The sequence below is a fragment of the Capsicum annuum genome, chromosome 7, assembly GCF_002878395.1.
Source record: "Capsicum annuum cultivar UCD-10X-F1 chromosome 7, UCD10Xv1.1, whole genome shotgun sequence".
Taxonomy (NCBI): domain Eukaryota; kingdom Viridiplantae; phylum Streptophyta; class Magnoliopsida; order Solanales; family Solanaceae; genus Capsicum; species Capsicum annuum.
The window spans coordinates 176,271,737-176,290,768 of record NC_061117.1 but is presented as its reverse complement, the minus strand read 5'-3'; the positions used below and the strand labels follow the sequence as shown (position 1 = coordinate 176,290,768).

At 34.0% G+C, this 19,032-nt stretch overlaps 2 protein-coding genes across 2 annotated transcripts; one reads left to right on the top strand and one right to left on the bottom strand.

Annotated features, from left to right (window-relative positions):
- The first annotated feature begins 650 nt into the window (after window positions 1–650).
- On the top strand, window positions 651–4,253 carry LOC107878044 (probable glycosyltransferase At5g03795). Its single transcript, XM_016724913.2, has 4 exons — window positions 651–2,223; window positions 2,327–2,559; window positions 2,652–2,997; window positions 3,289–4,253. The coding sequence occupies exons 1-4, from the start codon at window positions 1,993–1,995 to the stop codon at window positions 3,949–3,951; spliced, it is 1,473 nt and encodes a 490-aa protein (XP_016580399.1). The 5' UTR covers window positions 651–1,992; the 3' UTR covers window positions 3,952–4,253.
- Window positions 4,254–5,786: 1,533 nt separating this feature from the next.
- Window positions 5,787–8,111, bottom strand: LOC107878043 (aspartyl protease family protein 2). The gene has a single exon (XM_016724912.2). It carries the CDS (start codon window positions 7,614–7,616, stop codon window positions 6,015–6,017), a length of 1,602 nt encoding a protein of 533 aa, XP_016580398.1. The 5' UTR covers window positions 7,617–8,111; the 3' UTR covers window positions 5,787–6,014.
- Window positions 8,112–19,032: the final 10,921 nt, after the last annotated feature.

Here is a 19,032-nt window from a genome sequence, read left to right as displayed (position 1 = left end):
GTTTGGAAAGATAAGCACTCAAAAAATTACTTCCCCTTGAAAAACATTTGAGAGACATTGATCAAAAGGTGAAATCACCATTTCATGAATAGAAGAGCAACATTCTTGAATGTTACTTGTTTTGTGGCTTAGTTGAATCCCGAAGATAGAGTTGTTACTAATTCTTCCGTTTGCTCGTGGGAGAGACTTCAACTATCTTCAAGAAGTGTATTATCGTGCCTCTAAGCCAAGCAAGTTTATTTTGAATTTCTTGTACAATTATCATTATTGTTCTAACAGTATATTATTTCATCTGTCTCAAAATACTTGTTGTTCTTACTAAAGTATTTGTAGTTATTTTAGAAGTTTACAAGCTAAAATTAATGATGTTTTTTCAACTTTACCCTTAACAATAATTGTTTTTGAAGATTATAAACTCCTCAGTTATGTCACATAAATACAGTAAATATTCAATGAAAAAAAAAATATCTTAGTAATTAAATAAAGATAAACTAGTCAATCCTCCTAATCAATATTTTTTAAAGCAGTGTGTAAATGAAAAATACGATAAATATTTTGAGAAGAAAGGGGTAATTATTAGAAGTTAGTAATCTTCCCCAAAAAAGAAAAAGTAAATTATTCAAGTGATATTCCAATGTTTGGAGTGCTGAACAAATAGCATGCGTTGCGGTGACGGACCTCTACTCTCCGATCTCAGGACCTTCTTTGGAACTTGTTCAAATATATTCCATCTCCTCCAAAACGGTACATTATGCATGTCACAACTTTGAGGGTGGTTTTGCCTCGAGAATTATTCAATTGTTGACCACCAAGGACTTAAATTTTATCACGTTTCTAAATTTAAAGAATTTATTAGTTGGGTCATCAAAATGAATTGGGGAAATTTAGTGCACCAAGCTCTATTATTATGAGCAGTGAAAAGAGTAAATCAACAAAAATTTATTATATGAAGTGTTATTTTACATTTTTGCCCAAAGTGGGTACTATATGTTTTCCAAATATTGGGGAGGAGTGATATTCATTTCAATTTTAAGTGCCTTCTATTCATTTTCCTTTTGAGTGCTTGTATGAAAATTTTGTTGGAATAAGCTTTTATTCTCTTCGATCGCTTTTACTTGTCTCAAATTTTCTAATTATATTTATACTTTTACTGATCACTTTTGACATATTGAGAAAAAACAACCTTTTTTTTCCTATTTTACCTTTAGTATTAATTATTTTTTCTCCAAATTAATTTCAATATACAATATAAATATCATTTAATAGGTTATTATGGTAAAATGGTCATGTCATTACTTATTTTTCTGTGTCAAGTTAAACTGTGACAAGTAAAAAAAAAGAAATGTATGAATAGGTTGGAAATTCAACACCTACTATATACATATACATGCATAAAAATGACTTTGATCTAGAGTATACAGTAAGATTTTCTAGCAGAGGATTCGGATCCTTGCGCCTCTTAGCTCTGCCCTTAAAGGAGTAGCAACTAAAATGGTCAATTATAATGAAACCTTTGTGAAACGTGTACAATGATCATGTTAAACAGTCCATGGAATAAGAAAGTAAAAATTATTGGTCAGAACAGTAAAGTGTTTAGGAAAACAGCAAGTGAGTTGAAAACAATAAAGTACTCGATGGATCATGACACAAAAGACAAGTAGTTTAACTTTAAGAACTAGGAATCTTGACGTTTAAGGAAGCTTTGCAAGTCGACCATCCCCATAAAACAGATTAGTTAATTGGCTATATCCCATTTGACTAAGTTTGTTTCCAACACATGTCAAGAAAAATTCAGCCCTTTACAATATGCACTAACCAACAAATCTTCTAAGTAGCTCATTTTCCTCTACAACTTTTGGAGAATACTAAAGTAATTAATACTGGTTTTTTTTTTTTCTGAGGCCAAGCATATGGCATATGCGTTGATAGGATGTGCTGCAATTGTCCTCCTTTCCTTCTACTTTGGCTTTCTTGATTTTCATTCCTTTGGTTATGGTTTCGGTCCTTGCTTGTACATTACACCCTCAGAGTTCTTATGTACTATCATTTTCTTCTTCTTGGACTTGGGGATCTTTTGCATTATTGAACTCCTTTTCATTAAGGTCTTTGGCAAGTTATGAAGAGAAAGATCAGCATTTGCATGTAGTTGGTCTAGTTCTTTTCAATAACTCATTTCATCAGAAACTAGGAGCAAAAGACTCACTATCTAATCGACCTCTCGGAGTAAATTTCACTTGTTCTTGTTATTATTTGGTTCTGTTTTCCATATTATGAGGTTACTTATCTAATGTTTTCGATTTGTTCTGTGTTTTGCTACCTTATTTAGGAAGGAGTTGAAGATATTTGGAAGGAGGAAATGAATGAAGGAGAAGAGCATAGTGATGAAACGACTGGATTAATTAAAAGGTATAACAGGTTGGAAAGGCTTAAGGCCATTTTAGCAAAAGCAAGGTCATCCATAAGAGAAGCTGCTAGAAATGCCAGCATGATATTGAATCATCAAGATCCGGATTATGCTCCTCAAGGTCCTATCTATCGTAATGCAAATGCCTTTCACAGGTAATATTTCTATCATTAGATCTTGTTGTAGTAGTATTCGTGTTCAACTTACAATGACATGTTTATTGTTTTTGCTTAAATGTTTGCACTAGGAGCTATCTTGAAATGGAAAATAACTTCAAATTATATGTGTACGAGGAAGGTGAACCTCCAATATTCCACAATGGTCCATGTAGGAGTATATATTCAACAGAGGGAAGGTTCATTTATGAAATGGAAAAGGGAAATATGTACAGAACAAAAGATCCAGAGGAGGCCTTGGTGTATTTCCTCCCATTCAGTGTGGTTCTAATGGTTAGATACCTATACGTCTCTGGTGCACACATGCATGCCATTGGTAGAACAGTTGCTGACTATATTCATGTCATCTCTTCAAGATACTCCTTCTGGAATACAAGTTTTGGTGCTGATCACTTCATGCTCTCTTGCCATGATTGGGTAAGCAAAATATTTTGAAGTTGTCAAGTATCTTTTTCGGTAGAGTTTAAATTCTATGTACTGAAAGTATGATTGGTCAACTATCAAATCACCCAAGGATAACTACAAGTATAACTGTCTAACTTGGAAAATTGAGCAGCAACCTGCTACTACAGGAAAAAACACTACTAGCGTAAAAGTTTTTCACAGTATCAGTGTATATAAGTTTAGTCGTTTCCTATATGAGAATTTTTATAGTTACAATTGAGATCAACTGTTTTTTGTTAAGTGAGAAGTACAACTAATTTTCAGGGGCCACACACGACTTCATACGTGCCACATCTCTTCAACAATTCAATAAGAGTTCTATGCAATGCTAATACATCGGAAGGGTTTAATCCTCAGAAAGATGTATCATTAGCCGAAATTAATCTCAAGACAGGTGATATAACAGGACTCACTGGAGGTCCATCTCCATCAAGACGATCAACTCTTGCTTTCTTTGCTGGTGGTTTACACGGTGCCATAAGGAATGAACTGATGCAACAATGGAAAGGAAAAGACCAAGATGTTTTGGTTTACGAAAAACTTCCTCCAGGAAAATCTTATGAATCCATGTTGAAGAACAGCAAGTTTTGCCTGTGCCCGAGTGGCTATGAGGTTGCAAGCCCGAGAGTTGTTGAATCAATCTATGCAGAATGTGTTGCCGTGCTGATTTCAGATGGTTATGTACCACCATTTAGTGATGTCCTGAACTGGAATGCTTTTTCTGTGAAGGTGGATGTGAAAGACATACCGAATATCAAGAAGATATTGATGAGCATTTCTCAGAGTCAGTACTTGAGAATGCACAGGAGAGTGAAGCAAGTTCAAAGGCATTTTATGAACAATGGATCCCCAAAAAGATTTGATCTTTTTCACATGATTGTTCACTCCATTTGGCTAAGAAGATTGAATATAAGAGTTCAGGATTAAGCACTTCAATGTAGGTGACAGGCTGGAAATCCTGCACAAGTGATCAATTTTGACCATTTGTGGTTGATTTCTGCTTTCTGACACACTTGTTTTGCCTTTTGCACTCAAGTCTTGTAAACTAGTGCTCTCAATTTTGTTGGATTAGATGTGCACTGGCAAAATAATAAAGCCTGCATCTTCAAGTCTATTTTCAGGTTTTACTTAATGCGATCTAAAGAATCAGGCAAGATATAGATCTATGTATTCACATCTTTGTAGCAACTGAAATGTTTTGCGTAAAAGAAAAAATAAAGGAAATGGAATTCCTTTTCTTTGGAATACATATAAGATAAGTCATACAAAAAGGATAACAGTAACCCTTCCATTAACTACGTCATGTCATATGCCCCTTTAAGACTTTAACATTAACTACGTCATGTCAACGTGTACCACGTTAAAAAAATAAAAATTATATATTTAATTTAAACATAAAAAAATCAAATAACAATTTAAATATCGGTCATACCCAAGCAGCTGGAACAGTAAAACACTATAGTCTGCATCTACAGTGTGAGCCATCTATTTCAACTGCAGTGTACAGGTTTACACAATACCTGTGCTCGTGAGCTATAGAAAGATGCTCCATGAATTAATACTTGAACTGAGAAACCTGGCCGTACATTATCATCATAAAAATAAACAATTAATTAAAAGAAAGTCTAAAGGAATATAAGCAAATAAATATGGTGGTAATTGTGGCGGTCCTTCAATATATCGAAGGCCTTAAGTCTTAACGGCTAAGTTATGGTGGTCATTTTGTACATCAGTTTCTCTTTGGAACAGCATCTCAAGTCAATACTGCATTAAAGCTTCCGATAGAAGAAAACTCATCTTCTTGTATAAAAATGCATTTGGGCAAGTGGGGTCACAACCAAAACAATCTTCCAATTGTGGTAATGAGTATGGAAATTGTGTCCAATGACGTTTTAAGGACTATGGGTTTTTTCCATTGTCTCTAGGTGCTGGTGTTGCAAATCCGACAATGGAGATGTTGGAACATGTTCTTTTGGGAAGTCCAGCAGCTACAGAGATTTGAGATATTTAATCATATAGGTATGTAATCATATAGCAAGCGTTCTTAGTGGCTTCATATACAACAAGAATACTGGTTATGGGTCGGAATAAAGAGACAAACCTGCTCCTTTTAATGTTCATTTCAAAGGTGATTCCATACCTATCAAATGAAGTTCTTCGCAAAAGAGTTGCAGTACCTTGGCAGTGGATCAGTAGGGTCATAAGCTGAAACATCTGATGGAGTCCATTCATGGAGGATTGAAACTTGTTTGTAGAGAGAGGAAAGAATTTGCTAATGCTGTGGTGAATTTATGTGTTGGATACTAACAAAGACTTAAAAGAGTCCTGAAGCTCCTACTGCATTCAAAAAAGTGGTCAATCAAGACAAGGCACAATTTCCTAATTTCCGAAGAGTTAGCTCGGTGCATTCACAGGTTTCTTTCTGTCATGTGTTCTTGAATGCCGCCAGTATAGGATCCTATCTGTAGCATGTCTCAAGTGAAAACTTTGTAAATATTCTGGTGTATCCAACAAAATCCTAGTTTTCCTTTCAGATCGACTTCAAGAAAAAGATTAGGTCATTCCGGCTAATTAAATTTCACAATTCTCCTCTCCGAACAACCATCCCTCCACCTTGCTGGCCCATCTGGGGCAAGAAAAATGCGTCATCATTAATAATACCAAATAGCTATCATAGTTCTATTAGTCATAAGATAAGCATCATATTCTTCACACAGCTAGATCCAAAGCATGAATTGAACTTCAAATGTCAGGATTCAAACTTCCAAAAAGTGAGTACATTTCCAATAAACAGTTTTGTTACATAGTTGCCAGTTTGTGTGAGCAACACAAAATCATCTACAGTTAAAAAAATTAAAGAGGAAAGTACAGTATAACCTACAATGTATGTGAACTATTTTTTAAGTTCAGGAAAGAATGAACACAATTTTTTCCACCCAAAATGTGTACAATTTTCCCACCTTCCAACCCAAGAATTCTAGACAAAAAAATCAAGCATCAGCACATCTTGTTGGTGCATATCCCAATCTGGATCTCTTGGTGTCATATAAGATATGAAAATTCTGCTGTTGATAGTTTCCAATTATGGACAAAGCAGACCGAGGAGTCCCAAGAATTGCCAAACAAACAATATCCTCTGGTTCGAGTTTGATGTAATAGTTCTCGATAGGGAAGTTCCATACGGCTCCATCACCAAACACAATTCCAAAGGAGGGAAATTCCACGTTCTTCACTCCGGACACATTGTAACATGGATTCAGAATAGGAAAGTCTTGTACAATGGGATAGCCCTCGACCTTATTCACAAATGCCTTTTTTATAATCTCATAGGCTGGTTCCGCAAAGTAACTCAGTGTGGTTCCTGAATCAATGATTGTACCACCAACACCTTCCGGAGACAAATTCCACGTCTCCTTTGGTATATTCAGTACCTCTCCTCCAACTATGACAGATTTTATCTGCACATAGTAGAAAGTTTCCAAAGAATTTTCTTTGCCACCAACCAATGAAGTAAAGTTCAATTGTGGATGCTTCAAAAGGTCCTTATCTTCACCAAAAATCAATTTGCTGCTTACACTAGAATTGCTATTCCTATCCACAAGGCAGTATGAAAAAGAATGACCATACAAAGATTGAAGCTGAGAGGCAAATGAAAGTGGCCCTCTCCCAAGTCCCAACAAACCAGCTGCACCATGAAACAACCCTCTATTCCAATGACCACAACCAAACATCACATCTTCCACCTTCCTAAACTCGCTCCCACTTGGTGTCGTGAGATTCACAGTAAACGTTTCTAGCGCAAAATCACCCGTCGTGTTTGAGCTATCACCATACCAATAGTAATAAGGACAAGTTTGATGTTGATTCTCCGACTTACAAGGCTGTGGAGGATCAGGAGATGTAACAAATTGACATCTAGGATCATGACAACTTATATTTTTAAAAGAACTAGAATCCTTAGGATCATAATGGGGTCCATTTTGTTCAAAACAATCATAACAAGGAACACATTGAATCCAATTAAGATCGCTACCAGTATCAAGAATCAAAGAAAAATGCCTAGGAGGTGTACCAACAAAAACATCCATAAAATACTCTCCAGAACCAAGACTCACCCCTGATTCCAAAGTTGCCATAAGCTTCCCAGAAAGCTCATAAGACAAAGATTCCGGTACCGGTGAAGCGGCTGCCGGAGTAATCTCAATCCCATTTTTTTCAGTACTTTTAGCAATTCTTGAAACAGTATGCTGATTTTTCTTCTCAACAATCCTTGTATGCAATGTCTGAATCCTACTCAAATCCTTAAAAACTGAGTCTTTAGCCTCAATTTTTTGACCAGCTGATCTATGCCTGAGATCAAATTTCACAGTTTCTTTTTGCTTGTTTCCAACATCTTCATCTGCTCCATAGTTGCAATCTGAGTTTGCAGTAGAAGAAACACCATTGAAGCTAGGATGTTCAGGGAATTCAATTCCAGAAGCACTAGCGTTCAGATTTCTGAAACTGTAAAATCCTTCAGAAGCAACACAACCAGAAGAAAAAGTCAAGAATATAAACAACAAAATGAAAAGATAGAACTTTGTCACCATCATTAATACTTCAAGAAAGTATCACTAAATGGAAAATCCCCAAAAACCCAGAAAAATGAGCTGGATTAGAACACAGGAAGATGTATAACACAGGAAAAATCTCCTTTTTTTTTACTTTCTTTTACGGTATGCTTAAACAGCAGAAAGTAAAAAAATCTTCAAGAAAGTATGAGTAAATGGAAAATCCCCAAGAACCTAGAAAAATGATGTGTGAAAAAGGAAAGTGTGACAAAGTTGTAGAAAAAAGAAATATGTAAAAGAAATAGTAATAAAGAGGGTGATCTGGGTGTTGTTGGTATATGAGATGTGTGCGTAGAATTAAAATAAAAAATGGACTATGGAGGAGTTTGAATAACGACTTTGAATGTCGTCTGGTATTTTAATCTACTAGGGTCCAGTTACGCGCTTTCCACCAAGCCTCACCAATTTTTAGATTTTTTAAAGGGAAAAGTATATGGACTAACCATTTTTTAAAAAATGGCCTATAATTGAAAAATGAACAGCTTAGGTCAGTTGGTCTAATTTAATATTTTTTTTTTAGCTATTTGGCTTAATTGGGCATATGTAATCTATATACTCAATTGATACACTTTTATAACAAATTGATACACTTTTATATTATATTGATACAATTTTAAAAAAAAAAGAAAGGAAACTCTATGCAAACTCATGTAGTCCCTATACCTAATTGATACTCTTTTATACTACATTAATACATTTTTATACTATATTGATACACTTGCAGTGTCCATATACTCAATTGATACTCTTTTATACTAGATTGATACATTTTTAGAATGCATATAGAAACTATATATAGTCGTATAAAATATGTACCTAAATAATAGTTGTAATTAAAAATTATATAAAATGTGTATAAAAATGCTATAATTATTTATAGAATATGTATATATATAGAAATTGTATCATTATTATAAATATATATATCTTTAACAATTGTATTATATTAAAAGTATATGGTATTGTATTTTATTGTATAAATAAGTAAAACTAAACAAAACAAATAGTATCTTATTTTAATAATGTTGGTGAATGCAAAATAATCTGGAAAAAAAAAGCAATTACTCAATAGTTTAAAAGAATAAAAATGAGTAGAATCTTTAGAAAAGAAAAGGAGCCAAAAAAAAACATTAATACAAGTGCTCACATAAAAATAAAAGAAAAGTGGAATTCTCCCTTGATAAAAAAAAAAAAAATCAACATGAAATTCTTTAAAAATAAATACACATCATATAATGTGAAATACCAAAACAATGGCCATTCGGTTGGAATTAGTTTCCCGAGTGGCTGTTTATAGGAGGTTTAGAATTTAGGTGCTAGTTTTGTGAAATTATTTTAGTTTTAGGTGTTATTTTTATTCTTTCCCCTTTTTTAAATATATCCCCTTATTATAAATAGTATATATATATATATATATATATATATATATATATCAGTTTTTTGATTTATGATTAGTTAATGATAAATTGATAATAGTAAATAACGGGCATGAGACAACTATTTCAAATAAACGTTAGGAATCAATAAATTTCTCTCTACTATCACAAGATGAGAGATAACTATTTCAAATGGACGTTAGGAATCAATAAATTTCTATATAATATCACAAGATGAAGGCATATGAATCTTCTATTATTTTTTAATTCTATTTCCCAAGTTTTAGCATGTTTATGTTGCATAATTGTAGAGGTTTTTTTACTTCATGTATCTAATATTCATATGAAAAAGGCGAAATGATCAGATGGACCCTTGTACTTATCGAGTTTGTAATATGGACACTTAATTATCTTTTTGTCATCTGAACCCTTTAACCCATTAAAATATAATATTTTAAAATATTTGACGCATATGTACATTAAATTATTGAGTTGGAAAAACGTGTATTTGCACGCTTTTTAAAGAGAGTGAAATCAAAAAATTTTACCTTAAAAATATTTTTTAAAAATTTAAAAATAGTTAATTAAAAAAAAGACAAAAAAAAAATCTAAAATCCCACACTTCTTCTTCTTTGACCCCTTCCCTTTCCCCCACCCCCACCCAGCACCCCCCATCCAACACCAACTAACAATTTCTCTCCCATTTTTCGTAGCCCCCACCCACCACCACCACCATCACCACCACATCATCTAGCCAACGATTCCCCTTCCGCCTCCCCCATCCTCTACCCTCCACGCAGCACTGTCATTCCCCTTTCCCCCTCCCCATCCCCATCCCCACCCCAAACAAAAACTCACTTCACGTCCCTTCCCTCGCTAAATAAATCTCCAACTCCAATATCAACTCCTCTAACACAACCACCTATTTTCTTTGTAAATTATCTTTTTTTCTATGAAAAGTAAATATAGGATAATTTGAACCTCCCAGAAATGCATTTGGACCTCCAGGAATGTCGAACAATGATTCGTCTTATCGAGTTGATTTCTGGGTAGGACTCCATTGAAAACTTCTTTGAAGAACTATGTAGTTGATGTAGATGCTTTCTCCAATGCTTGCAAAATGATCTCAGAAAATTATGTAACCCTCTTATTTATAGTTTTAGGGGATAGGTAGTACAAGTGTAAACAACCTTTTCTGCTTCATTCTGATTGGTCCTTTTAATTAACAAGCTTATCACAATTGTTGTGTGATAAGGTTGCTTGTGATTTACCATAAATTTTCATTTGGGACATCCGACGATGTTTCATTAGTTGTTGAACTTGACTTGGCTTGCCACATTCTTAAACGGAGGCCTCATCTTGTTGGTCTTTGATTTGATTGGGATGCCACATCACTTGACACGTGGGGTGAGTTTGGGCTTCAAGGTGAGATGGACCTTAATGAGAAATAAAATGGGTTTATTATTTTTACAGACCAAACTAATTTTAGACCCAAGAAAATATGAATCAAAATTTAAATTTTATATGAATTTGATCTAATAAATTTTACGTGTCTACAGATTCCTCCTACTTCAAGGCCGTTAAGGTGTTTGATTTTTCAGACCTTTTATAGACGGGATTTGAACTATTCATGAAGCTTTTTTTTGTGTGTGTGCGTAAATTAATCCTCGTAAAATTAAATATTCAAATTTGACGAGAATAAATTGTAGCTGTACTCTTCAATCGTGTCTCAATTTTCCTTATTGATGTGCTAAAGTCAACCAATTAATACACACCGAAGCTCCCTTTTTTGGCATGACTTGAACATTTTCTTCAAAATCCAATTTCTCAAAGTCATGATAATTCGGGTAGAATAACTTAAATCCCTTGATTAGGAATGTAAATTTTGTTTAAAACTAAATATTTCCAATCCATGTAGTATTCGAGCATTAGTCTTAATCAAATTTTAATAGGATTGAATAATGACGTTATTTCACTTCAAAAAAGATTAGGAATTTGACTTATTTTGGATACTTGGACGTCCCAGTCCTTCTTGAAGACAACTTGTTCAACAGATTCCTTTTCAAAATCATACTAGGGCCCTTCAGAGTCTATAAAAAGACATCACTACCTTATTAAGTCATTGTAATTCAGCTTGAGCCGCAATACAACTCACATTCTTCTCCTCTTTTTTGCTCTCTTTCACAATTGAGTTTTCGGGCTGCTTAGGGCATTTGTGAAAAAAATTATAACGCATCGTGGGAGTGTCTAAATCATGAACGACTTATGGTCTTAAAAATAAGACTAGTGAGGCTACGTTCTAAGCAAAAACCGAACTCATATTCTCTCCAGATATGTGCAGGTATCCTTCTGAAATCAGACTTTCAGTTCTGGTTCATCACTTTTTTGTTTGTTTTGGGCAGCCTTACGAAAATTCTCATATCTTATCTTAGTAACATCAAAATCAGGAGTTGTTTTTTGCTTTAGAAACTAGACTTGTAGATCTACTTTTCATGTGGGAATCATAATAAGATTACATTCGAATATTCCTATCTATTGCCCTAAAACCAATCTTCTAATCATGATTCGCCAGTTATATTAGTTTTGCGCAATGTCACAATAAATTTTATATCTCTACATAAGAGTAGCGGAATTAGGAGAGGTTTTTTGTGTTGGAAAGTAGATTCGCAAAGATATGTCTCACGTAGGAATTACAATCAGATTACACCTGAAGATTTCTAGTTATTACTTTAAAACCAGTCTTATAATCTTGGTTTGCTAGTTTTATCAACATTACGTGGCATCTCGATAAATTCTGTATCTCAAAGTAGAAGTATCAAAATCAGGAGCAGTTTTTTGCATTGAAAAATAGACTCACAAAGATACATCATACTTAAAAACCACCATCAGATAAATTATTTATTTTTTCAAGTGATTTTTTTGAAGTTACAGTCTAAATCTTGTGATACTCTCTTTCTAATCAGATTTGAGTACTTCATGAATTTCATCTTCTACTTCAAGCTTTGGGCCGCTTCACTTCTGCAATATGTTTAAGGCTAGACTCGAGCAATATTCATAGTATTACAAGTCCTTTTCTTGTCGAGAAAACTTCATTTGTTAGGAGATAATGAAGAATTCTTTTGCTTTAAAGACAATATCTTCTAAGGACTCCAAATACGCATTCAAGCTTCATGTTTTTTTTTTTTGCTCTTTTGTTTTTTGTTTCCTAACTTGCCTTAACATTTATTTTCTTGTAAAGTTTTAAAGTCAAGAAGGGGCATAATGGTATATGAGGTATGCTATCTAAAAGCTTTTAAATGGCATTATATTGCTGAAACCATCTCAACCACGCCGAGCTTAAACCAATATTTACTGTTGAATCAAAAGACACTTGCCCTGACACCCTTATTTTTGTCAAGCCGAACTAAAGCACCATGACAGAACTAATAACTTCTAAGCGTTGGTACCACTATTTATTAGTCAAGCTGAAGAGTAGGCTCCAACTTTTTCTTTTGCAGGCTTCTGAAAGAGTATGAGTTACTTAGAAGATGCATTAGATGTCCATAATACTTCCTTGAAATGACTTGTCTCTTCTTTGTAATGTCAGGTGTTCTGTTTGAATCACCCATCTTCCTAGAGATCTCGGCGTGTAGGTTCATAGACCATCTCTATTCACAATACTTCAGATTTTTTTGGCACGGTGTCAACCTCTTCTAGGAACTTGGCAAATAATTGCATTAAGAATTCTTTTGTCAGCTTGACTGAAGGATACACAATATATTTCTACAGATCGAATGATGGGACAACATTGTACCAATTAAAGTACGTTCATGGCATAGCCAAAGTCCTTCATTTTTGAACTTTTCTTTTAATTTTCGGATTCAAGTTATTGCCTGCACTTGTGATTTGTATGTTTTGTGTCATATGAACAAATTCTTACCACTTAACCTAAGCTTCATATTGTTGGCACTGACCCCAAAATCTTAGTACATTTGGCCGTGGTTTTATTTTTTTCCCTCTTCTTGTGTTGTAGGTTTATGAGGAAGCTCAAATTTTACCTCATTTACTTTTTTTAGGGGGAGGGCCATACATAGTTTAAAACATACAAGCTAGAAGTAACATGTAGTTTCTGCTCGTGTGCTAGGAGGGTTCAACTTTAGTTTTAGGCTTATTCATCAATGAGCATTTCAACTTGCAGTTTAGACTCGTGCTTTAAGGAATGGTTTAACTTGCAATTTAGGCTCGTGTGTCAAAGAGTATTTTGGGGAAGAATTCCTATAATGTAATTTTCCTTCCAACCCTTTGTAATGAATTATTATTGCACTTCAATTTGGTATTTATTGCCCCATTGGTTGAAGCAGATTTGCACTTGATATTGTGTCGAATTTTGAAAGTTGGAGTTTAGAAATCCCTTGATATTTTTTTCTTTTGTGAGCAAACAATGTCCAAGTGTCACCCTTCTTACTATTGGAGAAGTCATTTGACATAGACTTGTTTGTTGTTTTCTTTAGGACAAGAACCTCAATTGGGTCAGAGCTCCCAAATTGTAGCATGATGATTCCTTCACTTTTTGGTGATGCCACAGAGCACATGGGTTGTAGAGCTTTTGAAATTAAACCTTTTTTATGGTCCAATTTGGCACTAACATGGTTTGCATCAACTATATTGCCATTATCAATGATGACCTTTCCCTCTTATATTAATGTCATGTTCTTTTATTTTAGGATGAAGTATTTTGTGGTGAGATGACTAACATGTGGTAAAATTTGCAATACTTAGGGTTGTTGACTTTGTTAGATTCTTCAGGTCACTTTGACTTAGGGAATTCAATGACTTCTTTAGCTAGAAATTCATCAAGAATTGCAGGAAATCAGAGTCGGGAAAAAGATATACCTTTGCTTGTAACTCCTTCAAGGTTGGTTGATTTTTCACTTCTCGTATTTGTTGCTTTGGAGCTTTCTCTTTCAATTTTTGTCTTGTGGAGGCCTTCATAGAATTCACAGTTATTGCCATGGATTCCCTAATTTGGTCTTTTGACGAGTCATTGAATCTTATGAGATCTTTTCTCAGATCAAAGACAAGTGATGCCATTTTATGACTTGCAATGCTTAACTTTATGTCATGAGTGCGAGTAGCAAATTCTTCAAAAGTTTGAGGCATAATTTCTTGGAGGATATACACAAGTCCCCAATATATCCCTTGAATGCAAAATTCAACTGTGGAAGTTTCATAAATTTGATCCTTGCAGTCAAAGCTCAATGTTCGCCAGCGATTTATGTAGTCCACTATAGACTCATCTTTATTTTATCTTGTGTTTGTCAACTCCATCATACTGTCCGTACAGCGGGTGCTATAGAAATGATTTGGAAACTGACTTTCTAGTTGCACCCAATAATTAATTGATTCAGACTTCAAGTTTGTGTACCAATCAAAGGCGTTGCCTTTCACAGAGCGAACAAACTACTTGATATGAAAATCACCATGTGGACTAGCACTACAACAAATCTCAATGAAATGAGTGATGTGTTGCCTTGTATTTTCCTTTCCATCATTATTGAAACTTTGGCGGTTGATATCCAATTGGCATCGGTAAGCCCTCGATTCGCTTAGAATATAACTTTGAGTATCCTACAAAACTATGTAACGGACCGTCGTATTATGCCTTGATGGTATTTGCAATTATATCTTGTAGTTGTTGAACTGTGAGAGGGACACTAAAGTGGATCGATCAACGCATTGATTGCCACTTGACTTGATGAGAGACTCACTATCAAATTTTTCTTGCAGTGTTAGATTATAATTTGACTCTACAATTATAATTTGACTCTCCAGGATTGCAGAGATCTAACTTGCTCATAAGATGGGTGATTTGAAGATCCTTCTCATCAACAGACTTCTTCAAGGCTTCAATAGTTTGATCCATTATCACAAACTTCTTATCCATGTCAACTGCACCAACCATGAAGGTGTTGACTTCCGTTGAAGTTGAAAAATTCATTAAGTCCTCTGATTCTCCAAAGTTGAAGACAGTTTCAGACAGCTCGTCTGATAACATAGATCCAAGGTTGCCCCCCGGGGGTTTTAGTTACAGCCAAAATTTGAGAGATTTTCTCCTTTTTCTCATCTCTAAAAAGGTGAAGTATTGAGATTCATCCAAAGCACAAGCATTGAGAATATGTCGATAGATGGGGCCAACAAGTTTGATCTCAATAGATGTGGCAGTAGTAGACTTCTTGCACAAAATGTCATGAATTTTTTAAAGTCTATTATAGTAGTTGGATTTATATTTTTCCAATTTGTAGAAAGAAGAGATGAAAAGCAGAACTGATCCCACTAGACGTGCCAAAATTTATTCGCAATAAATTTTTATAGTGCTGAAAATCAGCTACAAGAAAAAATAAATAAAAGAAGATAAATTTTACTTAATGAATGTTGTGAGTATAATTCTGTTGTTCTCTTGATTCTTCTCTCCTAAGTTTTTTTCGTAATTAGAGAGCCTTTCATGGCGTGTTTCTCAAATTCTTCTCTCCTAAGCTTTTTTTGTGATTCAAGGACTTTTCATAGTGTATTTCTCAAATATAAGATGATTTGAACCTCCTAGAAATGCATTTGAATCTCCAGGAATGTCAAACTGCAATTCGTCTTATCGAGTTGATCTACAGGTAGGACTGCGTTGACAACTTCTTTGCAGAAATATGTAGTTGATGTAGATGCTTTCTCCAATGCTTGCATAATAACCTCAGAAAATTATATAACCCTTTTATTTATAGTTTTAGGGGGTAGGCAGTCCAAGTGTAAATAACCTCTTCACCTGTATTCTAATTAGTCCATTCAATTATCAAGTTTATCACAAATGTTGTGTGATAAGGTTACTTGTGATTGGCCACAAATATGTCATTTGGGACATTTGGCGATGTTTTATTGGCTGTTAAACTTGACTTGGCTTGCTACATTCTTAAACGGGTGGTCTCGTATTGTTGGTCTATAATTTGGTTGGAATGCCATATCACTTGACACGTGCGTGAGTTTGGGCTTCAAGGTGAGATGGACCTTAATGAGGAATAAAATGGGTTTATTATTTTTACAGCTCAAAATAATTTTAGACCCAAGAAAATATGTATCAAAATTCAACTTTTATATGAATTTGATTCAATAAACTTTACATGTCTATACATGTCTATAGTCTACTTTTACATATTTAAGGGTTCAGATGATAAAAGATAAGTAGAAGTGTTCACATTACAAACTCAAACAAGTATAAGGGTCCATCTGACCATTTCGCCTAGAAAAATTTACATCTTTAAATAGAAAGGTCAATCTTTAAATAATCAAAGAGGCAAGCCGTTAAAGAGTAGATAGATATCTTGGTAAAGAAAATCAAAAACTGATCACACCACATATATATATATAATTGGATAATTAGTCTCATAGTGTTGAGTTTGGACATACTTTTTAAAAAATAAGATTTAGAAATATTATAGTGCTTGTGAAATAAGTAGACTAAAATCAAATGATTAAAAGACATAAAATATTTGTAATTATTTATAAAAAAATAATAATATTATATATTTAAATAATTATAAAATTTATGTATATAATATTGATTCAGTTTGATAGTTTTTTTATTTCTCTGGTAAAATCATAACCAAATCAAATACTGTTGATTTTAAAATTTAAAATCAAACCAAACCAAATCAAATGTCGGTTTTCTTAGTCGGTTTGGTTTAGTTTGCGGCTTGATCTGGTCTTTAACCAATCATGGACACCCTTACCCTCCACCATACTTTGGTACACATATGTCCCTACCGTTAATAAAATGGTGCGTATATGCCCCTCACACTAACGAAGGGATACGTGTCAAAATCGTACGCATTTACCCTTTTTAATTATTTTTATTCTAACTAATTAACTCCAATCCACTACTCGACCCAATAAATTCATCGAACCCAATTTCAAACCAACTCGACCCAATCACTATTTTTGGTTCTAAATCCATCGGCGAGGGGATTCTGGATTTTTCGGCAAGGGGATGCTTAATTATCGATGAAGGATCGTTTGCTTAATTTTTCGGCAAGGAGCTTCTTGATTTTCAAGCAAGGAGCTGTATAATTATCCCATAGGATTGCTTTCTTGATTTTTTAGTGAGGATGGAAAAGGGGCCTGTTGCTACTCTTATTACGTAATTCTACCAGTGCACAATACATCCAACATTCTCAATATTAAAGGGTTTTCGCAAGCTAGAGCAACAAAACTTCTATGTGAGAAGCCCAATAAAGTTTTCAGTGAGGAGTTTGCTTGATAGGTTTACTTAATTATCCGACGAAGGGTTGTTTTCTTGATTTTTCAACAAGGGGAATTCTTGATTATCCGATAAGGGGGATTCTTGATGATCCAGCGAAGGGTTGCTTTCTTGATTAACTGCCAATGGGTTTGAAATAAAAAATAGAGGTTTGGTTGAGTTGGTTTGATGGTTCGATGAGTTTATTGGGCCACGTAGTGGGTTTAGGTTAGTTATTTGGGATTAAAAAAAATTAAAAAGAGGGTAAATGCATACGATTACGACACGTGCCTCTTTGTTAGTGTGAGGGACATATATGTATCATTTCATTAATCATAGGGGCATATTTGTACTCAAAGTATAATGGATGATATATGCATACCATTTGTCATAATTCGAAGGTATATTTATCCCTTTTTCATTTTTTTAATAGTAACACTAATTTTTTAAAAACAAAATAGTTGTTATAAATATACCATATATAGTGAATGTCTACTTTACCATATATAGTGAATACCTACTTTACCATATATTATGTATGTCTATTATGAAAAAGTTACAAACCCCAAGGCTAGTTTTCCCCTATAAATAAAGGGGTTTTCCTTCATTGTAATTCATCCCCTCAAGAGAAGAAATAAGAATTACTCTCTCTTTTCTCTCTACTCTTCTTATTATTCTTTATTATTTTATAACACATTATCAGCATGAAACTCTGCCAAATAAGGTGAGATTATAAATCTAAAGGTCAAGGTTAGTAATTCCTTATGTTATTTGTATTTTTCTATTAATGATGTTGGATTTGAGGAAAAATAATTGATTTGGAACCAGTTATGTTTTAAATTCATTCCTCAAGAACAATATTATCAAAAGGAATGATAATATTTGGGTTCAAGTCCCATCGATTTTAAGACACCTTTATATGAATAAGATGTTGAGTTTGAATCTTAATACACCATATTGATGATATTATGATGGCTAAGGCAAAATAATGAGTGTTTAAAAAAAGGTCATGAAACATATCCCATTAATATGCTCTATTCCATGAAGTGAATATGGTAGCATAAATCTGAAAGTTAACAACTTGCTTCATTGTTGAAAGAAGACAAGTGATTGAATGCATGAATATAAGCATGTAGAGACAATATAATAATAATCATCAAAAGTGATAATATTTTCACACGCTTATTATGATTATAAGATGTGCTAGATAAAAATAAAATCTCACTAACAGAATTTGAACCCACAACCAAGAGGTCAATGAAACTATTACTAGTTCTTATACTCCACTAGACCAACAATACACTTTGTTTTGGGTTGCTAACTTATAATTTTTATATATCTACTCGATTTCTCTGTGTAAATACTAGATTCACACGAAAGTTATTGGGTTCTCGAAAACCTTCTCTCGAGCCCCTAGATTCACCCTTGATAGAGTTACCTAGTACCTATCGTTGGTGGAAGGTGGCGTGGTGACATTAATCGAGGTGCATACAAGTTGGAATTACTAGTTGCATTTTGGTTTTTGACAAAAATAAAAAGAGAAAAGTCATCGTTTCCACCTTAAACTATACTCAAAAAGTCCAAGACACGCCTAAACTATTGGAGTGACCTATCACACACTTATACTATATAAAAGTGAATTTTTCTACACCCTGTAAAGCATTATACTACTTGCATGTAGTGCGGTGTTTCACACGCGCCTGCCACTTTAGCGCCACGTAAGCATAATTAAAAAAAATTATTATTTTCATAAAATTTTCTTTTT